Source organism: Schistocerca nitens, chromosome 9, assembly GCF_023898315.1.
Source record: "Schistocerca nitens isolate TAMUIC-IGC-003100 chromosome 9, iqSchNite1.1, whole genome shotgun sequence".
In the NCBI taxonomy this organism is placed as follows: Eukaryota; Metazoa; Arthropoda; class Insecta; order Orthoptera; family Acrididae; genus Schistocerca; species Schistocerca nitens.
Genome location: NC_064622.1, coordinates 476,887,130 through 476,910,383, shown reverse-complemented (window position 1 = coordinate 476,910,383; position 23,254 = coordinate 476,887,130). Strand labels below are relative to the sequence as shown.

General features: G+C 41.0%; 1 protein-coding gene across 1 annotated transcript in view; it reads left to right on the top strand.

The window, feature by feature from the left end:
• Window positions 1–1,312, top strand: part of LOC126203506 (ruvB-like 2) — a 111,704-nt gene extending 110,392 nt beyond the window's left edge. The window contains exon 11 of the mRNA XM_049937832.1: window positions 1,182–1,312. Within this exon, the coding sequence (XP_049793789.1) occupies window positions 1,182–1,213 (32 nt within the window). The 3' untranslated portion in view covers window positions 1,214–1,312. The remainder of the gene's footprint in view (window positions 1–1,181) is intronic.
• The last annotated feature ends 21,942 nt before the right edge of the window (window positions 1,313–23,254 follow it).

Genomic DNA, 23,254 nt, shown 5'->3' with positions numbered 1-23,254 from the left:
CGCGACTCAGCATCTCCGCTATATGGTGAGTAGCAACTTTCCTTCCCTGGTATTGTTAAAGTCTGTAAATATTATGAAATAGCAAACACAGAAAATGGGGCTCTCTGCATCAATGTTTGAACTAATTATTTAATTGGACAGATAAAGAATCTACTCACCAAGTGGCGCCAGAACACACACGTAAAAGACTTATGTGACTGGCAAGCTTTCAGAACGAGTGGCTCCTTCTTCAGGCAGAAGGGTTGAAGGGGAAGGGGGTGAAGGAAAAGGACTTGGAGAGGTCTAGGAAAAGGGGTAGGTTTTGGGTAAGTCACCCAGAACTGCAAGTCAGAGGAGACTTAGCGTACGGGATGAGAAGGAATCTCTCTCATCCGGTATGGTAAGTCTCCCATGACCTGTGGTTCGTGGTGATCTTCCCGAAATCGACCCCTTTTCCTAGATCTCTCCAGTCCTTTTCCTTCACCCTTCTTTCTTCCCCTTCAATCCTTCTGCTTGAAAAGGAGGAGCCAGGGGCTCCGAATGCTTGTAAATCACAACAGTCGTTTATGTGTGTGTTCTGCGACTGCTTGGTGAATAGGTTTTTTATCTATCCAATTAAATAATTTTATCAATGATTGAATGTTTGAACTAAAGTAGATCTGCCGTTGGAGCTGTGGAGATGGGATGCTTACATATCACTGGCAGCGACGTAAGTGTTCGTGGTAGCACACTTGTGCTGAGGTGGTGCCTGTAGGAAACATGGCAGCGTGACTGCCAGCACGTGTGTTTTAAAGTGCAGCCAACCGGGTGGCAGCCTATACAGCAACTATGGTCTTTTAGGCATAGTTTTTTTTCCATGTGGTAATCACTGTTTTTGAGAGTTTCGTGTGGAATTCACATGTTGAATTTCTTGTACAATGTGTTATTGCAGAGAGATGTCTTCATGTATATCCAGGAGTTTAAATTATAACTTCTCCATACATTATTGTAAAAGTAAGCGTTCCTCTTATTACAATCTCATATACACTGTTGATGAATAACTCTGTGACTGGCACCTGGTTTAAGTCATTTTGGTCTTTGCTAAACATGTATATTCTCTATAGTGCTATTTTCTCATACTAGTAGTTATGTATCTCTCTTTGTTTTTTTTTTTTTTTTTTTTTTTTTTTTTTTTTTTTTTTTTTTTTTTTTTTTTGTTACAGAAGAAGAAAAAATGGATGTCTCCTCAGCATAACCAGAGAATGACGCACCAGTATGCTTGAAGCTGTAAATTGTTTGTTGATGTGAATTGCACCTTTTACTGTATATATGACAATAAAAATTATTATAAGTAGTGTGTTTCTTTCTTATTTTCTGTAGTCACGTTTTGTTCTCATGGAGTCAGGTAATGTTCTCAGGCTAGCAATCATTGTTGCTAATAGTCTGTGAACATGGCTTGTCTCTTTTCCTATGTTCTCTTGTCCGAGTCTCATCAGTTCAGAATATTATAATATTAGCTGGGATATAATTAAGTAAAGCAGTAGTGCCATCATGTTGTTGTAAATTATATTCTGATAGTAGTGTTCACATTACTTCCTTTCAGCTTTTCCATTCGTGTTTGGACTCGTCTGGGCTAAGTCAGCAATTTGAAGCATAATCTTTTGAATTATGATGATTTTGTTTGCAGCTTTCATTTACTATGCAAGTTCATTACATACTCTTCAGTTCAGAAATCATGCAGGTGACTGGTCTCTTGTTATGAAACTAATATTTAAATTAAATAATAAATTAATGAATTTGAAAGAGAGCAAACAATATGGGAAATTAACGACAGTATTTTCTACTGTGACTGTGCTGAAATTACGTTAAAAGTAGAATGACTTCTTAGCTCACCCTCCTGATAACACAGTTCAAAGGTAATCAGTGGCTAAAATATTAAATTTTTGTTTATTATAAGGTAACAATGACAGTCACGGGGTCATTTAACCTTTATTTTTAATTCTGATTCATCTAACAAATACTCAGTGGCTACTCCATTACTATATGCATACATAATTCCTTTTGCTGACAATACTGCTTGCAGTCAGTTTTTAGTTTGGCGGAATGTTAGTTTACTATCGTATTGATTATCTATGGCAACATTCCAAGGATCTTGATATGGATTTTATAAACTGTTGATATGGAATAATTACGAAGGTGTAGGGTGCGTGGAGCAAGTGCCAAAGGCCCAAAAGAGCAGCGTAATGCTCTCAGCATTTGTAGCATTTCTAATCAACATGTGGATCCCATTCTCAGCATATTGATTGATGTGAAATAGCGACGTCAGAAAATGTAGTCATCGAGAAATGTAGTCAGCTATTGCCAGATTTTGGTTTGACAGAGTTTCTAAACATGAGAACTGTATGTGCCACAAGCCTCCTTTTACAGTAAGCCAACATAGTACAGGTTGAGCCTAGAAAAGAATAAAAAAACCACAAGCCAATGTTGATAATGTTGTTTCTTTATGCAAATAGCATCATTACTAGTTTTCAACAGGTACATTCATCTTCAGACAGCAGCTACAGCCAAACCTTGATACATTGAATCTCTAGAGGAGACAACATTCATTTGATATGTCGAGCTTTCTGGGGAAAGGAATGTAGTTTACAACCCACAATTTTTTTATTACTGCACTGTGATTTTTTTGTGTTATGTAGGCCTATGTTTAGTTTCGGGTATATAAGAAAAGTGAAACAATGGAAACTCTAGGTAGGAATATCAACTATGTAGGAAAAGATAAATTCCTACTTACTGTAGAGATGACTCGCTAAGGTGCAGACACACACAATTAAGACACATTGAAAAAAAGAGAGATACACAAACTATTCATTCTCAGAAACAAGCACACCTCACACACACGACTGCCAACTCTGGCAGCTTGGGCTAGAATCCAGCCATCATGTGGGATTAAGTAGCAATCCAGAGGGGATGGGGAAGGGGAAGGGATAGCAGTGTATGGATGGGGGAAGAGAGGAGTGTGGTCTGGCAGTGTGTGCAGGAACTAGAATGCTAACAGGTGCAGCATCAGGAGGTTTTGGGGCAGGGAGATGTTGAAAACAGAGTGAAAAAGGAGAGGAGAGGGAAAGATGGATGGTGCGTTGGCAAAGGGTGGGAGACGAGAATGATGGGGAGGAAGTGATATGACAGAGGGGTTGGAAACTGTTTGGTGGAGTGTGTGGAGACAGTATATTACAGTAGGTTGAGGCTGGTATAATTATGGGAGTGGAGAATATTTTTTACGGATAACTCGCATCTGTGCAGTTCAGAAGCACTGCTGCTGGAGGAGGAAATCCGTATGGCTCGGGTAGTGAAGCAGCCATCGATGACGAGCATGTTACGTTCAGCTGCAAGTGGATCCTCAGGCTGGTCTACTTTGTTCTTGGCCACAGTTTGGCAGTGGCTGTTCATCCTGGTAGACAGCTGAAGGTGTTAAAGGTGACGCCTTTGGATAGAACTGAAACTTCTGAGTTCGATAGTCGTCGTGTCGTCATCTTCAGTGTTGTGGACTGGCATTTGGACCACTTCATACCTATATTTTTCTTTAGTGTTCTTCAGTATTCTTTGATCTAAGAGCTGCAATTTCGTTGTGGTGTTAGATGAGAAAAATGGTACTGTCACAGATTTTTATGGAGGGATAGCATTATGCGCACTGCCCTTGTCCACAAACACCACTACTTTTCGATTTTCATCAGTCAGTTTCCTATCAAAGTACTTTAACAGTTGGAAAACTCTTCTGAAGTTATCCATGCTTTCTTGCTTGCTGTGTACTCCACAGGAAACGACTTACACCTGGAAAAACATTGTGGTTTCTTTGGTTTTCCAATCATAAGTGGCTTAAATTTTTCTGTGTCGGTCATATTTCCTGCTAACAGAACGGTAGTACAATATTTGCTTAGCTTGCTGCTGCGAAATTTTTCTCCTCAGAAAGTCAGACATTTATAAAAAAAAGTCAAAGTTCGTTTGTGTTAAAAACCTGATCCGATTTGTAATCTTAAAGGATCCTCTGCAGTTCTAACTTCACTCATCACAGATTTTGTTGTCTACACTGGCACTTTCCCCACTTTTCGGAAAACAATACTGTATCTTTTCCTAAAATTTTCTAACCACCTGTTACTAGCATGAAATGTATTGTATCCCAATACTGTTGCAAGATAATCTGCCTTTTCTTTCCAAACAAGTTCCCCATTGTTCACATTATTGTTCCTCTGTTGTCGGAACCATTGCTCTAAACACTCTTCCTACATCTAGGAAATCAGTCTTTTGTTGTCATTTCTGACATGTCCTTCATCTGTGGTAATCACGTGGTCTTCATTCTTGATTATTGTCAACAGTGTGTTTGCCAAAATCCCAAACACTTTCTTTTTCTTCACTCCTGCTTTCACTTCGTCATTTAACTTTTGCTTTTCAGTGGTTATCAGACATTTCCGCTTAGAGCCAATAGGTGAGATGGGCGGCTCACATCTGACCAAAACAAACACTGTCTCAGATTGCACCTGCATGTAAAGCGTGGGAACTGCAACTCGACACAGATCTCACTGACGCATTGATGCAGGGAGACGAGGGAATGGGATTCCCCTATTTGCATGCACTTTGATATGTGAGGTACCATACAAAAGACTTTGTCATATAGAGGTGACTTTGATATAGAGTGTTTTTGTCCACTGAACCTTGATATATAGAGGTAAAATCTGCCATTCTCGAGCCTTCGAAAAACTTCAATATATTGGGTTTTCTTCGAAATGTCAAGGTTGATACAGACAGGTCTTCGATATATCGAGGTTTGAGTACACACATTTGCTTACGTTTACATTATTTTCCTGGTTCTTGTGATGAAAGCTCCGTGGGGCAGTGGTTCCCTATAGCTAGCAAAGACCTATTTAAATGTAAGTGTCCCAAATAACAATTGAACACAATGTAAACAAATCTTTAAGGTTGAGTGGTTGGAGTTAGTTCACTTGCGTCGAAAATCCCATGTTTTTCTGTCGCGTTGTTGTTTGCTCGTGTTAATGAAATGCTGAAGAGTATATGAAGCACTTTATTTGATGTATATATATTCACCTAGTGTAAAGTATTAGACCTGTGCACGTACACACCGGAAAGTTTTTGTCACGTGAGAAAATGTATGATATCACAAATATGTCAGTGCCGAAGAATTTTTGAGTATGAACTTTGATATGGCAGTAGAAAATTTACAAAGTATAAAATGTCTTTACAAGCAATTTATGTTCAGTGAGCACTAATTACAAATAAAGTAAACAAATGTAGAAACCAGTTTGTTAGAAAATGCTACATAAATATTATTATTTTGTAAATTTTGTGGTGTACACAGAGAAGAAAATAAATTGAGAGAGATAAGCGTATATAATCAGACAGACATTAAGACAGTGGAGTTTATATTAACATAAGATGACTAGTTGAAAGTAAGTAAAGTAAATTATTTTATTAATGTGTGACAGAGTAGTCTTTTATATGTTAGTGTAGTGTTTCATGTCGTTATTGTCAAAGGGAGCAGTGTTTGTTCATTTGTGTTTCAAATTGGGAATTAAATGAATGAAATTTTGTAGAAAGACTGCATTGACTAACTGTTCATTAAGGTCGTTTTCATCAAAATAGCAATAAGAATACCTCACCAGGTACTGATAAATGTTCACGCTTTTAAAAGGAGCGAAAGAAACCTAACAAACACTAATCTCAACATCGATTCTGATAAGCAATGCCTATCAGCCCATGTAACTCCAAACTATATAAAAGTTAATATTAAAGTTGGTTATGGCACCACTAAAATAGTTAAAGCAAAATGTGAAGTCATGCGGATTAAGACAGAGATAAAAATGCAGTACAAAAGGAAAGACCAACTTAACAAACAGCTGTACAGTTTACATATACAACAAGGAAATTGCCTTTCCAACTTAGTTATATATAAGGCCTACAATGCATTGAGGACATCATTCAGAAAACCATCACAACAAATAACTTGGACTTACCAAACGAAAGCGCTGGCAGGTTGATAGACACACAAACATACACGCAAGATTCAAGCTTTCGCAACCAACCATTATGACAGCTGCCACCCATTTCACATCAAACGGTCCCTTCCCTACAGCCTAGGTCTTCGTGGCAAACGAATCTGCTCCAGTCCAGAACCTACCTACCTACCAACCAACAAACCATTGGTCCAACCGCCCACTCGCCCAATGATAGACATTCGATTATTAAAATTATATTAGAAGAAGATATGAATATAATGGAGGGAAACATTCCACGTGGGAAAAATATATATAAAAAACAAAGATACACACACACACACATTCAAGCTTCATCAGGAAAGAGGGAAGGAGAGGGAAAGACGAAAGTATGTGGGTTTTAATGGAGAGGGTAAGGATCATTCCAATCCTGGGAGCGGAAAGACTTACCTTAGGGGGGAAAAAAGGACAGGCACGCGCGCGCGCTTGTTGAATGAGAGGTGGGGTACGAGGGGTGGCAAATTAGTGGTAGTTGAGGCCTGGTGGGTAACAAGAAGAGAGAATATAATGAAGTGCAAGTTCCCATCTCCGGAGTTCTGATAGGTTGGTGTCAGTGGGAAGTATCCAGATAACCTGGACGGTGTAACACTGTGCCAAGATGTGCTGGCCGTGCAACAAGTCATGTTTACCCACAGGGTGATCCTCATTACCAACAAACACTGTCTGCCTGTGTCCGTTCATGCGAATGGACAGTTTGTTGTTGGTCATTCCCACATAGAAGGCTTCACAGTGTAGGCATGTCAGTTGGTAAATCACGTGGGTGCTTTCGCATGTGGCTCTGCCTTTGATCGTGTACACCTTCTGGGTTACAGGACTGGAGTAGGTGGTGGTGGGAGGGTGCATGGGACAGGTTTTACACCAGGGGCGGTTACAAGGGTAGGAGCCAGAGTGTAGGGAAGGTGGTTTGGGGATTTCATAGGGATGAACCAAGAGGTTACGAAGGTTAGGTGGACGGCGGAAAGACACTCTTGGTGCAGTGGGGAGGATTTCATGAAGGATGGATCTCATTTGAGGGCAGGATCTGCTGGAGAGCCACATTCAGAATCTGATCCAGTCCCGGAAAGTTCCTGTCACAAGTGGGGCACTTTTGGGGTTCTTCTGTGGGAGGTTCTGCGTTTGAGGGGATGAGGAAGTAGCTCTAGCTATTTGCTTCTGTAGCAGGTCGGGAGGGTAGTTGCGGGATGCGAAAGCTGTTTTCAGGTTATTGGTGTAATGGTTCAGGGATTCCGGACTGGAGCAGATTTGTTTGCCACGAAGACCTAAGCTATAGGGAAGGGACCGTTTGATATGGAGGGGGTGGCAGCTGTCATAATGGAGGTACTGTTGCTTGTTAGTGGGTTTGATGTGGACGGATGTGTGAAGCAGGCCATTGGACAGATGGAGCTGAACATCGAGGAAAGTGGCATGGGATTTGGAGTAGGACCAGGTGAACCTGATGGAACCAAAGGAGTTGAGGTTGGAAGGGAAATTCTGGAGTTGTTCTTCACTGTGAGTCCAGATCATGAAGATATCATCAATAAATCTGTACCAAACTTTGGGTTGGCAGGCTTGGGTAACCAAGAAGGCTTCCTCTAAGTGACCCATAAATAGGTTGGCGTATGAGGAGGCCATCCTGGTACCCATGGTTGTTCCCTTTAATTGTTGGTATGTCTGGCCTTCAAAAGTGAAGAAGTTGTGGGTTATGATGGAGCTGGCTAAGGTAATGAGGAAGGAGGTTTTAGGTAGGGTAGTAGGTGATCGGCGTGAAAGGAAGTGCTCCATTGCAGCGAGGCCCTGGACGTGCGGGATATTTGTGTATAAGGAAATGGCATCAATGGTTTCAAGGATGGCTTCCGCGGGTAACAGATTGGGTAAGGATTCTAGGCGTTCGAGAAAGTGGTTGGTGTCTTTGATGAAGGATGGGAGACTGCATGTAATGGGATGAAGGTGTTGATCTATGTAGGCAGAGATACATTCTGTGGGGGCTTGGTAACCAGCTACAATGGGGCAGCCGGGATGTTTGGGTTTGTGAATTTTAGGAAGTAGGTAGAAGGTAGGGGTGCGGGGTGTTGGTGGGGTCAGGACATTGATGGAGTCAGGTGAAAGGTTTTGTAGGGGGCCTAGGGTTCTGAGGATTCCTTGAAGCTCTGCCTGGACATCAGGAATGGGATTACCTTGGCAAACTTTGTATGTAGTGTTGTCTGAAAGCTGACGCAGTCCCTCAGCCACATACTCCCGACGATCAAGTGCCAAGGTCATGGAACCTTTGTCAGCCAGAAGAATGACGATGGATCGGTCACCCTCTCAATCTTTCTTGAAAAACCGTAATCCTCCTCCCAACATCATCACAGCTGAAACCCAGGCTATCCGTGATCTGAAGGCTGACCAATCCATTGTCATTCTTCCGGTTGACAAGGGTGTGGGAATGACCAGCAACAAACTGTTCATTCGCATGAACGGACACAGGCAGACAGTGTTTGTTGGTAATGAGGATCACCCTGTGGGTGAACATGCCTTGGTGCACGGCCATCACATCTTGGCACAGTGTTACACCGTCTGGATACTTCCCACCGACACCAACCTATCAGAACTCCGGAGATGGGAACTTGCCCTTAATTATATTCTCTCTTCCCGTTACCCACCAGGCCTTAACCTCCCCTAATTTCAAGTTGCCGCCCCTCGTACCTCACCTGTCATTCAACAACTGTGTGTGTGTGTGTGTGTGTGTGTGTGTGTGTGTGTGTGTGTGTGTGTGTGTGTGTGTGTGTGTGTGTGCGCGCGCGCGCGTGCACCCTTTTTTCCCCCTAAGGTAAGTCTTTCCGCTCTCAAGATTGGAATGACTCCTTACCCACTCCTTACCCTCTCCCTTAAAACCCACATCCTTTTGTCTTTCCCTCTCCTTCCCTCTTTCCTGATGAAGCAACCTTGGGTTGCGAAAGCTTGAATATTTGCGTGTGTGTGTTTGTGTGTTTTTTATTGTATCTATCAAGATACCAGTGCTTTCTCGTTTGGTAAGTTACAGCATATTTGTTTTTTACATATACCGGGTGATTAAAAAGTCAGTATAAATTTGAAATTTGAATAAATCATGGAATGTAGATACGTACGAATTGACACACATGCTTTGAATGACATGGGGTTTTATTAGAACCAAAAAAATACAAAAGTTCAAAAAATGTCCGACAGATTGCACTTCATCTGATCAGAATAGCAATAATTAGCATAACAAAGTAAGACAAAGCAAAGACGATGTTCTTTACAGGAAATGCTCAATATGTCCACCATCATTCCTCAACAATAGCTGTAGTCGAGGAATAATGTTGTGAACAACACTGTAAAGCATGTCCGGAGTTATGGTGAGGCATTGGTGTCGGATGTTGTCTTTGAGCATCCCTAGAGATGTCGGTCGATCACGATACACTTGCGACTTCAGGTAACCCCAAAGCCAATAATTGTACGGACTGAGGTCTGGGGACCTGGGAGGCCAAGCATGACAATTGTCATGCACAGTCACTGACGTTTTGCTGTCCAGTGCCATCTGTCAGACATTTTGTGAACTTTTTTTTTTCTTTTCTCCTAATAAAACCCCATGTCAATCCAAGCATGTGTGCCAACTTTTACCCCTCTATCTACATTATTCCGTCGTTTATTAAGTTTTCAAATTTATACTGACTTTTTGATCACCTGGTATATTAGAAGAAGAGTTTTATACATAGAAATGTACATTACTGAGTCTGGCTGTGTCACATTTTATTGTGGTTTAGATGATAAGATGAACTGTAAGTGCATACGTCAATCGCTGCTTTCTATAAATGATATTAATGTTTCTTGCTGGAGATTTTTACATTTAAGAAGTTGATGATGTTATTGGTCTCATGTTCAACAGAATTTAATATTTTTGTACATGCTGCTCAGGTTTGTTGCTAATGTGTAAAGATACTCATTGGTGTCATCACAAAGATAAGTGTATCACTCAAATACATTTTATAGTAGACAATTTTGCTGCTGATGTGACTGGTAGCTACGAAAAGTGTTTGCTGTAAATTGTTTAGGATTTATCTGCTAACATCCCGGCTAGGTAGCCAATCAATCTTTCTGTTTGTATACTCTGTTATTACAACTAAAGTTATTGTATGGCTGTACCAATGTAACAGTATTATGAAAAGGGAAGTTGCTACTCACCAAGTAGCAGAGATGCTGTGTCGCTTATTTGTTGTGCCTATCTGCAACTCAGCATCTCTGCTCTAGGGTGAGTAGCAACTTTCTTTTTCCTAATATTGTTACATTCCATCGCGAATTTTCCATTGTTTGTACCAATGTAAGTAGCTCAATGGGCTCATAGATCTCTGCCATGCTTAGTACCTTATGTTTAAGCAGAAAAGTTGATTAATGAGCCTGTCTACGTCACACACCCCATGATCCGTGGACCTTGCTGTTGGTGCAGGGCTTGCATGCCTCAGCGACACAAATAGGTGCAATCACAATGGAGGGGTATCTGTTGAGTTGCTAGATAAATGTGTGGTTCCTGAAGAGGGGCAGCAGCCTTAGATGCAGAGACCTGAAGACGCTGGAAAATTCAGATTGATTTCATAATTGTAAGTTGGAGATTTCAGAACCAGATTTTTAATTGAAAGACATTTCTAGGGGCAGATATGGACTCTGATCACAATTTGTTCGTTATGGACTGTAGATTAGAAACTAAAGAAATCACAGAAATATAGCAAATAAGAAGATGGAACTTGGATAAGATGAAAGAACCAGAGCTTGTTAGAGTGTTTCAGAGGAAGGATTAGGCAACAGTTCACTAGAACAGGGAAAAGGAATACAGGAGAAGCTGAGTGGATAGCTTAAAGAGATGAAATATGGAAGGCAGCAAAGTATTAAATAGGTAGAAAGACAAGGCGCAATATAAATCCTTGGATAACACAGAAGATATCGAATTTCTTCGGAGAAAGGAGAAAATATAAAAAAGCAGCAAATGAAGAAGGTGAAAGAGAATACAAATGTCTAAAATATGAGACTGACAGAAAGTGCAAAATGGCTAAGCAGGAATGGTTAGAAGGCAAATGTGAGGATTTAAAATTATGTTTCGCTACGGGAAATATAGATACCGCCTACAGGAAAATTAAGGAGGCCTTTGGAAAAAAGAGAAGCAGCTGTATAAATATCACAAGCTTAGAGGGAAAACCAGCCCTTGTAATGAAAGGAAAGGTGAAAGGTGGAAGGAGTCTATGGAGGTCCATATAACAGAGATGAACTTGAAGACAGTGTGATAAATATGGAAGAGGATGTAGATGAAGATGAGATGGGAGGTACAATACTGCAAGAAGAATTTGACAGGGCACTGAAAGATCTAACTCAAAACATGGCCCCAAGAGTAGATGAAATTCTGTTAGAACTACTGGTAGCCTTGGGAGAGCAAGATATATGAAACAGGTGAAATATTCACAGACTTGTAAAAGAATGTAACAGTTCCAGTTCCAAAGGAAGCAGGTGCTGACACGTGTGATTATTACTGAACTATTACCTTAATAAGTTAAGGCTGCAAAATACTAACATGAATTCTTTACAGAAGAATGAAAAATCTGGCAGAAGCCAACCTCAGGGAAGATCAGTATGGACCCTAGAGAAATGTAGGAACATGCGAGGCAATATTGACCTAGGGACTTATCTTAGAAGATATGTTAAGGAAAGGCAAACTTACATTTATAGCATTTACAGACTTGGAGAAAGTTTCTGGCAGTGTTTTCTGGAACAGTCTCGCTGAAATTCTGGAGGTGTCAGGGGTAAGATACATGGAGTGAAAGACTATCTACACCTTTTACAGAAACCAGACGGTAGCTATAAAGACTCAAAGGGCATGAAAGGAAGGTAGTGGTTGAGGAGGGAGTGAGACAGGGTTGTAGCCATTCCCCGATGTTATTCAATCTGTTAATTGAGCAAGCAGTAAAAATTTGGAGCAGGAAGAAGAAGGCAGAAAAGCTTCTGTAGATGACTAATTAATTTTTCAAAACCAGTAAAGCATAATGAAATTTATTTTGCAACTGGTGATTGAAATTTATCGTGAAAAAATAATAAGTTGCTGAAAATCACAGCCATGAATAAAATAAGAAATAGAAACATTGAGTTGCTGACAACATTGTAATTCTGTTAGAAACAGCAAAGAACTTGAAAGAGCAGTTGAACGGAATGGACACGATCTTGAAAGGATAATATAAGATAAACATCAACAAAAGCAAAACAAGGATAATGGAATGTAGTTGAATTTAATCAGGTGATGCTGAGGGAATTAGATTAGGAAGTGATACACTTAAAGTAGTACATCGGTTTTGCTATTTGGGCAAAGTAGAGAGGATATAAAATGTGACTGGCAAGGCAAGAAGAGCGTTTTCTAAAGAAGAGAAATTTGTTAACATTGATGCGTTAAGTGTTAGGAAAGTCTTTTCTGAAAGCATTTGTCTGGAGTGTAGCCATGTGTGGAAGTGAGAGATGGATGATAAAGAGTTTAGACAAGAAGAGGAATATAAACTTTCGAAATTTGGTGCGACAGAAGAATGCTGAATATTAGATGAGTAGATCACATAACTAATGAAGAGGTACTGAATAGAATTGGAGAGACAAGAAATTTGGGGCACAACCTTACTAAAAGAAGGGATCATTTGATAGGACATATCTGTGACATCCAGGGCTCACCTATTTAGTGCTTGCTACAGGGAAGTGGGGGAGGGGGGGGGGGTGGAGGTAAAAACCACAAGGGGAGACAAGAAATGAATAAAGTAGATGGATTGAGAAGGATGTAGATTGCAAAAATCATCCGGAGATGAAGAGGCTTGCATGTGAATGAGTAGCGTGGAGATGTGCATAAGATCAGTCTTTGGACTGAAGACCACAACATAACACACTGCATCATTTAGTTAAGCAGTTAGCTCTCCATCCACATTCTAAACACTGAGGTCTAAGATAATGCTCTGCAAGATGTATTTAAATGCTCAACAATGAATTTAGTTGAGTAACTACATGCCTGCCTGCCTGCCTGCCTGCCTGCCTACCTACCTACCTACCTACCTACCTGCCACAAACCCACCCACCCTCCCAGTGATATATATTCAGTTACCATATCTGGATTAGAACCAGAGCTACAGTGACTTATCTTGAAATGCGATTTTAAATTTTACACGTTTTAGACTTTATATTCCACAGACTTCTCATAGACACCTGCAGACTGATGGTATTTCACATCTTACCAGGACTGTCAAATGTGGAAAATATGAAAGAAATCAGAAATGATAAAATAGCAAATGTTTAAAAATTGTACAGTCCAGGTGAGTTTTGAACTCACGACCCTCCTTGCAACAGTTTATTATCATAACCACTACATCATGGTGCTACTGAGCTGCTTCTGCGACAGTGCTCCCTCCTTAAGAGAACAGCGTCTTGGTATTACGTCCACCTAGTCCGGGAACAAGTCATCGGTCCCACATACTCCGACTCCTGATGACTGATTCTCGCCCTGGCAGTGATCTTCTTAGAAATTCTTTTGCCGCTACGCTCTTCGTCACCTTTCCGCTTGTTGCCTATTGCTGCAGCTTTGAATGTACCCCGGGTTGCAGGATCCTTATAGGGCTTCATTCGAAGGACGTGGACCGTATCTCTGATCTTTTGTCATCTTGTGTCGGTGGCGAAATCTTCAACTTCATAAGTAACATCAGATAACAACCTTATGAGGTCCAAAGTAGCATCTGAGGAGCTTCTCAGAGAGACCAACCTTCTGAACAGGAGTGAAGATCCAGATCACCAGGCTGGTAGACAACAGGGTGGTGGCTCGCATCATTCCTTTGGCGATCATTTTCTTGAACCTGCAGTGTGTGGAGTCAAACTAACTGCCGAGCTTCCTCAGCTCTGGTTAACACCTGGCTGACGTAGTCGTTGTCCATGTCATCAGAATGTAACGGAAACACAATGTCCATCGTCGTCGTCGCCTCAAGCCCATGTACCAGAAAAAATGGCGTAAATCCCGTGATGTCTTGTTTGGCGGTGTTGTAGGCAAACGTCATGAAAGGTAGCACCTCATCCCAGTTGCTGTGCTCAACATTGACAGCATGCCGGCCAAGGTCTTATTAAGGCGTTCAGTAAGCCCATTAGTTTGCGGATGGTAGGCAGTCGTGTAATGACGAGTAATGTTGCACTGAAGGTTTCTCCCTGTCACAAGATTTGATTGAAAAACTCTCCCTCGATCCGTAATTAACAAGCATGGGGCACCATGTTTTTCCATGATGAATTTGGCTACTTGGGATGCTTCAGGTGTTTTCACGCCTTTTTTAATGGCATAGCATAGCATGTCAGATAATCAGTGCAAACAACAAACCATCTATTGCTACTAGCAGACGTTGGTATTGGTCCGATTAGGTCAATTCCAACATGATGGAATTGGTATGAGTCGGCCAGGTGGTTTCTGAAGAACTGCATTTCTCCTCGGGCACTCTCAGCAGTGCGACACAGTGACGGAGACTCCTAAATAAACCTGGCCAGAAAAATCTGTTGCGGATTGTATCATATGTCTTAATAAATCCTACATGTCCGACCTCAGGTGTGTCAGGAATTTCTGTAGGACATCTAAGCGCTTGTGTTTAGGAATAACTGGTAACCACCTCTTTCCAAACGAATCAAAGTTTTTCTTGTAAAGTAATCCATTAACTACCTTAAATTGTCCTTTCACAGCCTCTGACTGATTTAAGGCAAGCATAATTTGAGATATCTTGGCGTCGTCCTTCTGCTCAGCAGAGAGATCCTGGAGTGCAGCGAGACAGTCACTATCTTCATCAAAGTCTTGATGGTCTTGCACAGGGTTTCTTGAGAGACAGTCAGCATCTTGGTGTTTTCTTCCATTTTTGTGTACTATGGTAATGTCATACTCTTGAAGATGTAGTGCCCACCGGGCGAGTCATCCTGTTGGATCCCTAAGGCCTGTCAACCAACAAAGTGAACGATGGTCTGTAACAACTGTGAATGGGCATCCATACTGTCGAAATCTGCACATGGCCCAAGTCACAGCAAGACATTATCTTTCTGTAGTTGAGTAGTTTCTCTCGGCTTTTGTAAGTGTCTTAGAAGCATAGGCTATAATCTGCTCTTTTCCGTTCGAAATTTGCACCAGAACAGCACCAATCACATACTCGCTGGCATCTGTGTATAGTTCTGTAGGTGCTCTTTCATCATACAGACCAAGGACAGGGTCAGTTGTCAGTTTTTCGCAGCACATCGAAAGAATCTTGTTGAGCACCACCGCAGATAAATTTAGCATCGGCTTTTAACAACTCTTGGAGTGGCCTGGCTTTGATACAAAAGTCTTTGATAAAATGATGGTAATAAGAACATAATCCGAGGAAGCTTCTCACATTTCTAATACTTTTAGGAACAGGATATTCCGTTATAGATCACACCTTTTCTGGGTCTAACCACACACCTTCATTTGACACAAGGTTTCCAAGTATTTTGATTTCTTTTGCTCCAAAGAGACACTTTCTTGGATTAAGTTTCAGTCCGCCTTGTTGGAGACACTTAAGAATGGCTCTCACTCTTTTTATATGTTCATCAGATGTCTCTGAGAACACTATAATGTCATCTAAATAACAAAGACACATTGTCCACTTCAGGTGCCTTATAAGATTATCCATCATCCGTTCAAAAGTTGTTGGTGCATTAGACAAACCAAACAGCATTACCTTAAACTCATACAGGCCTTCACGGGTGATAAATACAGTTTTCTCACAATCAGCTTCATCTACTTCGATTTGCCAGTATCCCAAATACATGTCCATGGTTGAGAAAAACTTAGCCCCCTTCAGACAATCAAGTGTATTGTCAATTCGTGGAAGAGGGTAAATGTCCTGTTTTGTTATCTTATTAAGCTTTACGTAAACAACACAAAAGCGCCACCTGCCATCCTCCTTCCTGGCGAGTACTGCTTTTGATGACCATGGGCTCTGTGAATGCTGAATGATGTCATTCTTCATCATTTTCTCTACCTCGTCGCAAATTATTTGACGTTCCTTTGCTGACACACGGTATGCTCTCTGGCTTATTGGTTGATGGCCTCTAGTGCTAATCTGGTGCTTCACTGTCCGTCTGTCTAATTTGCTCTTCACCTGTGGACTGAAGAATGGCAAGTAGCGTCTTCTGTTGTTCCTTAGTGAGATCTGGTTATAGTCGAGCTAGAAGATCTAATCTCATAGTGGTAGCACTAATTTCGCCTACAGACTCGGCATGGGAGGTTTCTATGATTCTCAGCTGTTCTTCAATTAATGGCTCAGTGTTTGCTATGCACATGCATCTTGGAAGGATCTGCGGTTCTCGGCGACTGTTAACTATCCACAATTCATCGAATTTGTTCTTAAATGAGACAACAGAGGCTGGGATGACCAATTGGTTCTTCAGTGGTATGCTTCTCTTACATTCCACTACAAGATCCATGGGTTGATGCACGGCATGACACGTGACAGTTACGTTTCTAGTGCTGACTGCAGACATGATCACTTCATCCAGCACACATAGTCTCCCCACACTCGGATGCGCATCACAGTATCTCATCTCATCTAGCTCAATCTTCGAGTGACCACAATCTATAATTGCCTGTGAAGCTTCCAAAAAGTCCCATCCGAGAACGATGTCATGACTACACTCTTGTAAGGTGATGAATTCTAAGGGCTGTGAATGGCCACTTAACCCACACGAACGGTACATCTTCTTGTAGGTTTTACGTATTTCCCATCAGCCACCTTCAGCAGAGATGTTTTGCTGTCAACAAATATGGTTTTCTGCAAATGGTGACGGTACTTCTCCTAAATGACTGAATATGATGCTCCAGAGTCCACAAGAGCTTGGGCTGGTCGGCCGTCCATGAGGATATGGACATAGTTTCCCATCATTTTTGTAGTGGTCGATGGTGGAGGATTTTTCTCTTCTGCGGCCTCACCTCTAAGGAAGGTCGCACCCTTTAGGTTTCCAGGTTGCGGCGACTAGGTGGTGGGCTGGAGCTTCTAAACAGCGATGGAGACCTTGATTGGCATGTTGGGGAGCATCCTCTCCGGCAGCTAGCTTGTGGTGATGGTGACCTGCGTCGTCCTGCACCCATATCTTCTTGTTCATCTTCGTCCTCCCGGAGTTGGCATTGGCTAAGATCGGTCTGCTGTCCTCTCACGCAGGCATCATCAAATATCCACTGCCTTTCTTGACAATAGTGCACCACATGTCCTAGTGGTCCACAGTGGAAACATACTGGTTGGTTATCCTGAGTCCTCCAGATGTCAGTCTTCCTTGGTGCCCAAACAGGTTCCACATGCAGCATTGTAGGAACATAACTCCACCTGGGTCTCGACTTTTTCACCGTTTTAAAGGGAAATGAAGGACAAAAGATTAGGTTCAATGTCTGTTCCACTTCCTTCCTTATGACCTCTCTCACTATCTGGTGAAGAACACTTTTGAAATCAGTTGCTTCCTCCATCACAGACATCGATACAACATTTGGAAGCTGTTCAAACTTCTTGCGTGTTATTCTTTTTTGATGCATTGTCTCGATATACTGCACCATTTTATGAAGGCGTCTGCTGTCGAAACCTCCTCCAGGAGTAGGGCTTGATACATGTCCTCAGCAACAGAGATGTGCAACTTTATCTTCCTCCTCCATTCTAGGACCCACTATTTTGTACAGCTCCAAGACATCTTGAATGTAGGATGCTGTAGTTTCTCATTTACGCTGTGCCCTGCACCTTAATTTATCTTGAGCCTTGCACTTCTGTTGTCGTGTGTTGCCAAAATACTTGTGCAGTTCCATCTGGAATACTTCCCAGCTTGTGAACTTCTCCTCGTTGTTCTCGTACCATTGCTTGGTAGTGCCCTCCAAGTAGAAAAATACGTTAGGCAAACACACGGTGTCATCCCATTTGTCAAATTTGGCTATACGCTCACATATCTTCAGCCACTTGTTTGGATCTTGGCTATCATCACTAGAGGAACCGGAAGGATGTCTCATGTGGTGGCACACAGTTGCTGTCATCGTAACCTCCTCCTCTTCTTCTTTCTCTGATAGATTGCGGTCTGTTGAATATGGCTCGAACCGGTTTTCTCGCCACGTAAAAGGCGGCTCTGTCGTGGCCTGATGGGAGCCACTGTGTCATCGAAAAAGTGCGCTATCACAAGTTCCAATACCCAGCATCTCCACCAGAATAATGTCACGTAGATGAAGGTGTAATTAGATGAATGACGAACACTAACTTCACTTGAAGGTTTATTCAGCACTTGCACATACAAGAGCACGGAGCGAACTGCCTCTGGCCAGAAGAAATATAGTCTTATATATTGCTACAGAACATTCCATTACGTGATTCTTGACATTTGTGGATACTTCTAGAATGTACTCGAACTGAATAGAGAAACTAAAATTGTACAGTCCAGGTGAGTTTTGAACTCACAACTCTCCATGCAACAGTTTAGTATCATAACCACTACACCACGGTGCTACTCAGCTTCTTCTGCAACAATTTAGCAAAGAAATCTTATGTTGATATATATATATATATCAAAAAATTCATCTCCTATTGAGTAGAAGAATTTGTCATTCAGAAATTCTTTTAATTTGTTTTTAAATGCCAGTTGGCTATCTGTCAGACTTCTAATGCTTTTTGGTAAATGACCAAAGATTTTTGTGGCAGCACAACTCACTCTGTTCAGAGTTAATCCAGAATATTGAAGTGGATTCTTTCTTCTAGTGTCATAGCTATGCCCTTTGCTGTTATTTTTGAATTGGGATGATAGCAAAATGCATAGCTACAACACTAGAAGAAAGGATGATCTACACTACTCATGGATAAATCTGACTTTGGCACAGAAAGGTGTGTATTATGCTGTCACAAAAATCTTTGGTCATTTACTAAATTAATGTGTTGTTGTTCATCAGAAAATTGAGCATTCATCCCCCCCCCCCCCCCCCCCAATCTAACTCTCTGGCCTATGATAATTCTCTACATGCTTTATAAAAATGCATAACCAATGAAGCAACCAACCAACCAATCAACCAAGTGATAGACATTTCATTACCTGGACCGAGCGAGGTGGCGCAGTGGTTAGACACTGGACTCGCATTCGGGTGGACAACGGTTCAATCCCACGTCCGGCCATCCCGATTTAGGTTTTCCGTGATTTCCCTAAATCGCTCCGGGCCAATGCCGGGATGGTTCCTTTCAAAGGGCACGGCCGACTTCCTTCCCCGTCCTTCCCTAATCCGATGAGACCGATGACCTCGCTGTCTGGTCTCCTTCCCCAAACAAACCAACCAACCATTACCTGGATTAGAACAATAGGAATAGTAATTTATCTTGAAATGCGTGGTTAAATTTAATAGTAGTCAAACTTGGCAGGCCAATAATTTCCTATAGACATGTCATAAACATCTGCAGACTGGTGGCTACATATCTTAACAGGATTTTTGAATGCAGAAAATAAGAAATAAATCTAAGGTGATTCAGGTGAAAATGTTAAGTTTTGTATGGCTTACTTAGAAAAATACAATAATGGGTTTGTGTTCACCACATAATTAAGAAATTACCCCTTTCTCCTATCTTCTAAACCGTCAAGCCTACAACATGCTTTAACGTGCTGCATGCTTTAAAAAATGCATAACCAACCAATCAACCAGAAGACAAGCCAGTGACAGGCTACCCATTACTCATTTACCTTGAAATGTGTGGTTAAATTTCACAATATTCAGACTTTGTAGAACAGTAATTTCTCATAAACATGTCACGTATATCTGCAGACTGATGATCTTTCATATCCTGCTAGCATTGTCAAACATAAAAAATGTGAAAGGAATCAGAGATGATTAAGTTTTAAATGTTTATCTTTTGTATAGAAAACAAAATAATTTGTGTTACCAACTGATACACAGCATTGCAGTACATGGTTTAGAACAAGTATTGTAGTTATTTATCTTGAAATGTATGCTTATGTTTCACAGTTTTCAACTTTTGAGAGCGAGTACTCCCCCATGGACTTATCACATTCATCTACAGACTGATGGTCATTTGTATCTTACAGGATTGAAATATGAAGGAAGTCAGAGTTTCTCAAGTTGAAAAAATTTATCATTTGTAATGTTTACATAGCTACATAACTACCTACCTACCATCCAGACAGCCAACAAACCAACCAAATAATAGACATTCCAAGGTGCAAACTGAATTAGAACTGGACCTACAGTCATTTATCTTTAAATATGATTTTATATCTCACAGACTTCAAAGTTTGCAACTGAGGAATTTCCCACAGACTTGTCATATTCACATGCCGAACAGTGATCATTTGTATCTTACCAGGAATGTCGAATGTAGAGAATCTGATACAAATCAGAGGTGCTGCAGTTAAAAATGTTTATATTTTGTATTGTTTACCTGCTGAACAGTTTGGATTCCGTAGAAATATTGGAACACGTGAGGCAATACTGGCTCTACGACTTACCTTAGAAGCTAGATTAAGGAAAAGCAAACCTACGTGTCTAGCATTTGTAGACTTAGAGAAAGCTTTTGACAATGTTGACTTGAATACTCTCTTTCAAATTCTGAAGGTGGCAGGGGTAAAATACAGGGAGCGAAAGGCTATTTACAATTTGTATAGAAACCAGATGGCAGTTACGAGAGTTGAGGGGCATGAAAGGGAAGCAGTGGTTGGGAAGGGAATGAGACAGGGTTGTATCCTATCCCCGATGTTATTCAATCTGTATATGAGTAAGCAGTAAAGGAAACAGAAGAAAAATTCGGAGTAGGTATTAAAATCCATGGAGAAGAAATAAAAACTTTGAGGTTCGCCGATGACATTGTAATTCTGTCAGAGACAGCAAAGGACTTGGAAGAGCAGTTGAACGGAATGGACAGTGTCTTGAAAGGAGGATATAAGATGAACATCAACAAAAGCAAAACGAGGATAATGGAATGTAGTCAAATTAAATCGGGTGATGCTGAGGGGATTAGATTAGGAAATGAGATGCTTAAAGTAGTAAAGGAGTTTTGCTATTTGGGGAGCAAAATAACTGATGATGGTCGAAGTAGAGAGGATATAAAATGTTGACTGACATTGGCAAGGAAAGCATTTCTGAAGAAGAGAAATTTGTTAACATCGAGTGTAGATTTAAGTGTCAGGAAGTCGTTTCTGAAAGTATTTGTATGGAGTGTAGCCATGTATGAAAGTGAAACATGGACAATGAATAGTTTAGACAAGAAGAGAATAGAAATGTGGTGCTACAGAAGAATGCTGAAGATTAGATGGGTAGATCACGTAACTAATGAGGAGGTATTGAATAGGATTGGGGAGAAGAGAAGTTTGTGGCACAACTTGACTAGAAGAAGGGATCAATTGGTAGGACATGTTCTGAGGCATCAAGGGATCACCAATTTAGTATTGGAGGGCAGCGTGGAGGGTAAAAATCGATGAGGGAGACCAAGAGATGAATACACCAAGGATTCAGAAGGATGTAGGTTGCAGTAGGTACTGGGAGATGAAGAAGCTTGCACAGGATAGAGTAGCATGGAGAGCTGCATCAAACCAGTCTCAGGACTGAAGACAACAACAACCTGCTTACCTACCTACCAAACAACGTGACATCCAGCCAACCAACCGAGTGACAAACATACCATTGCAGTACCTGAATTAGGACCAGAGATGTAGTCATTTATCTCGAAATCTGCGTTGAGAATTCACAGTCTTCAAACTATGCAGGTGAGTAATTTCCTACGGACTTGTCATATTCACCTGCAGATTGGTGGTCATTCTCATCTTACCACAATAGTCAAATGAAGAAGATCTGAAAGAAATCTGAGATACTTAAGTTGAAAATGTTCATCTGTTTTATCGTTTACATACCTATGTACCTACCCACTGAAATGTTTCCTCTTTTGGGCAAGCATCAAATACTGAATGTGAATTATCTGCTTTGTAGAGCTGATTTGTTGCTGTTGCTGTAGAAAAGAAGTAAGTTGAACTCCTGTTATAACCAAGACTGGCCAGGTTGGTAGTAACGCCCACATTAATTTGTGCCACACCTGATCTTGAGCTTAAATGTAGTTTATTTCTGTGATGAAGTCATTCGAGCAACAATACAAGCCATGGTACAAATGTACAAAGTTGGCACTGTGTGTGCCTTTTCAGAGTTGATTGTTGTTTTCAGTATGAAGACTGGTTTGGTGCAGCTCACCGTGCTACTCTATCCTGTGCAAGCCTTTTCATCTCCCAGTAACTACTGCAAACTACATCCTTCTGAATCTGCTTACTGTATTCATCTCTTGTCTCCCTCTACTATTTTTACACCCCTCCTCACCATCCACTTCCCTCCAACAGTAAACTGATGATCCCCTGATGTCTCAGAATATGTCCTAACAGCTGATCCCTCCTTCTAGTCAGGTTGTGACACATATTTCTTTGCTCCCCAGTTCTGTTCAGTACATCCTTATTAGTTATGTGATCTGCCCATATGATCTTCAGCATTGTTCTGCAGCACACATTTCAAAACTTCTATTTTCTTCTTGTGTAAGCTGTTTATCTTCCATTTTTTCTTCCGTACATGGCTACACTCCATTAAATACTTTCAGAAAAGACTTCCTGACACTTAAATCAATACTTGATGTCAACAAATTTTCATTCTTCAGAAACACTTTTCTTACCATTGCCAATCTACATTTTGTATCCACTTTACTTTGGCCATCAGTTTTTTGCATAAAGAATGAAACTCATCTACTGCAAGTGTCTTGTTTCTTAATCCACATTCCATTATCCATATTTTGTTTTTGTTGATGTTCACCTTATATCCTCCTTTTAGAAACCTGTCCATTCCATTCGACTGCACTTTCAAGTCCTTTTGGATGTTAATTCCTACTCCAATTTTTTGTTTTGTTCCCTTCACTGCTTGCTCAATGTACAGATTGAATAACATCGGTGATAGGCTACAACCCTGTCTCACTTCCTTTTCAACCACTGACTCCCTTTTATGCCTCTTGACTCTTTATAACCACCATCTGGTTTCAGTACAAGTTGTAGTTAGCCTTTTGCTCCCTTCAGAATTTCACAGAAAGTGTTACAGTCAGTGCTGTCAAAAGCTTTCACTAAGTCTAAAAATACAGATTTGTCTTTCATTAACCTATCTTCTAAGATAAGTCGTAGGGTCAGTATTGCCTCATGTATTCCTACATTTCTCTGGAATCCAAACTGATCTT